This window comes from Sesamum indicum, unplaced genomic scaffold, assembly GCF_000512975.1.
Source record: "Sesamum indicum cultivar Zhongzhi No. 13 unplaced genomic scaffold, S_indicum_v1.0 scaffold00177, whole genome shotgun sequence".
Classification (NCBI taxonomy): Eukaryota; Viridiplantae; Streptophyta; class Magnoliopsida; order Lamiales; family Pedaliaceae; genus Sesamum; species Sesamum indicum.
The window spans coordinates 217,142-220,108 of NW_011628077.1; the positions used below are offsets into that span (position 1 = coordinate 217,142).

The window sequence follows — 2,967 nt, forward strand, 5'->3', positions numbered from 1 at the left end:
TTTGGAACACTCCCTGACTAGTTAAATTGTATGCCATAAATTACAGACTTTGCCTTCTCTTTTAAAATTTTTTTATGCTAATATCAAAGCTTATGATGTCCTGGTGCATCTTGTGATAGGAATATCTTTATAGGAGAGATAATCCAGGGCAAAGAGCATCTCAATGATGATGCTGGTGATGTTTTATGATGCATCTTGTGGTAGGAATATCTTAATAGGAGAATTAGGGCGAGGGGAAAGTGAATGAACTGCTTACAAAGACAAAATGGAATAGTTATTGAGATTTTCTGTTCTGTCTAAACAAGGTCCTTGATCTATAACGATGTATAATTGTGCTATTTACTGTTCTAATAGGTGTTGAGTAATGTTATGAAGTTGATAAATCCATGTACACAAATTTGACGGAAAGGAGAAATTAAATGAATCCCTTTCTTGTTCTCTGTGATTGATGACGTGGACTAGACCTTCCAAGATCAAAGGCTCATTTACTTTAGCAATCCTTGTGGTTGCATTTTCCATTTATTTTGTGGACTCTGTTAGAGAAACCTTTTCCTACAGTGCAGCGTAGTCAATGGCTCGAGAGGCGCAGCCCTTGCGCCATACGGTGCCCATGGCGTGTGCCTGGGCGCCTTTTCGGCGCTGCCCAGGCACGCCATGGAGAAGATGGCCTGGGCAGCCTGGGTTTTGGCTGGGCTGCCCAGGTCCGTGAGTTAAAACAAAATATTATAATTGATATATATGTGTGTATTTTTAATTGATATGATGATTTAAATATATATATAAATATATATTCAAAATATATTATAATTGAAGTTTACATATAAGATACTCTTGGGATTCTTTAGTAATATTTTTGGAAAAGAAAATTGAAAACAGGATATGTTTGATTTTGTTTTTAAGACTGAATAGACCTTGCAGTTAAATGGAACCGAACAAGCTAAGGCGTTTCTCTAGTTAAGAGGGTGAAGAATGTTGTAAAGGATTTTTTAGTGTTAGACTGATGTTCTAAGCAAGACACATGCATGGAACATATAGAAACAAAAAAGTAGTATGATAGATATTTGCAAGGTTTGAAGTAAGCAATGGTCTCTTCTAGGGTTGCAGAACCAGAGCAGTCTCCTTGGCTTCAGCTGGAGGCTTTCTGTTAAGCAGGCTTCAGTCTCTTGTTTCTGAAACTTATCTTCCATGTGCTAAAAGAACTTTAATTTATTGACAAGCAAGGAAGAAGGGGCGGGGCAGTCCAGTCCAGACCATGTTTTATTTAGATTTTTCATTAAACAATCTGTTTAATTAGTAGAGATAATAGTGTTTATGCATAGTATTTGGGTTAAGTAGAAAGACATGAGTCTTCTTAGTAAAATCTAGAGCTTCAGATCATCTTCCCCTAGGCCTTTTGCGATTATTGGAAAGAAAGGGCATTATTGCGGACCTCAAATATGTTTGAAATTCTATGAATCATCTTAGAAATTCCATCCAGACTTGGTTACCCTTGAAAATTATTGGTCAAAAATGATTATGTGATTGGAAAATTAGGGTTCCTGATTAATATTACTAAACACAGATCAGCTTTATTCACGTTCATTTTGTTCTTATACAGATGGTAATAATGCAAAGAAGGATCGCCCAAAAAAATCTGCTGACTCAAAGCCCAAGGCTTCAGCTCCTGCCGAGTCTGAAATATCTGTTAGTAGACTAGATATCAGAGTTGGCCTCATTACAAAGGCTCAGAAACATCCTGATGCTGATTCTTTATATGTGGAAGAGATTGATGTTGGTGAACCACAGCCCCGCACAGTCGTTAGTGGCCTGGTCAAGTATATACCACTTGAAGACATGCAGGTTTCTCCCTTCACTTCTGCAGATTTTTCTCTTCATATATCATATAGATTACATGAATACTCATCAAAATATGCCTTCTACTTGACACTTGAACGACCTTGTTATCTGCATCAGAATCGGAAGGTATGTGTTCTTTGTAACCTGAAGCCAGCATCGATGAGGGGTATAAAGTCTCAAGCAATGGTCCTTGCAGCTTCTAACAGTGATCACACCAAGGTGAGCAACTATATAGTTCAATTTTTTTTGTATATCTGCGCATTGGTGCAAATGTGGAAGTGAAAAAAGTACATAAAATTTAAAGACAAGTTCTCTAACAGCTGTTAGCTGGAAAACATTGAGTCACATAACATTTTACAACTTCTTAATAGTGATGCACTAGAGCAAAGCGGAGATTTGCCATATATGACTGATTAATCTTGTCTGAAGGTTTTGCCTTTCCTCTGATTAAAGACTAGTTCTATTGTGGATAATGTTGATAATTTTGATTGTCCTGGAAGAGTTTGTAGATTTACAAACTTGTGCCATCGAAGTGGTTCTACTGGACAAAAGAGTGTAAAGAACTAGTAATTCAATGGATTTTACTTTGCTAGGTTGAGTTGGTTGAGCCTCCCCAGGGGGCTGCTGTCGGTGAACGAGTAACATTCCCAGGGTTTGATGGCTTGCCCGATGATGTCCTCAACCCGAAGAAGAAGGTGTGGGAAACAGTTCAAGTGGATTTGCATACTGATAAAGAGTTGGTGGCCCGCTACAAAGATTTGCCATTTACAACATCAGCCGGTGTCTGCAGGGTTGCATCAATTACTGAAGGCTCAATCAGATAAGATTAGCATTCTGTAAACTTAATAGAATATCCCAGTTTTTGTCCCATTGATACTTGATCTTGAACCAGCAATTTGTCTGATTATTGTGGAAAGGTGAAGTACAAAACACACCATAAGTTGTCTGATTTAAATGACTAGGGTTTTGCAAGTTTCTTTGCATATCCTTTTATAATGGTAATCAATTAGTTTCCTTTTTTTCTCTTCATTATACGCATATTCCGTCAAATTTCTGGATCAAGAATTATATTTTAAGTTGTTGGGATTCGTTTGTCATCAAAGAATGCATAGATGTATGCTGATTCTTTGT

General features: G+C 37.4%; 1 protein-coding gene across 1 annotated transcript in view; it reads left to right on the forward strand.

Annotated features, from left to right (window-relative positions):
* Positions 1 to 2,865, forward strand: part of LOC105179608 (probable methionine--tRNA ligase) — an 8,870-nt gene extending 6,005 nt beyond the window's left edge. Inside the window, exons 15-17 of the mRNA XM_011103252.2 lie at positions 1,598 to 1,839; positions 1,954 to 2,055; positions 2,430 to 2,865. Coding sequence (XP_011101554.1) covers positions 1,598 to 1,839; positions 1,954 to 2,055; positions 2,430 to 2,660 — 575 coding nt within the window. The 3' untranslated portion in view covers positions 2,661 to 2,865. The remainder of the gene's footprint in view (positions 1 to 1,597; positions 1,840 to 1,953; positions 2,056 to 2,429) is intronic.
* Positions 2,866 to 2,967: the final 102 nt, after the last annotated feature.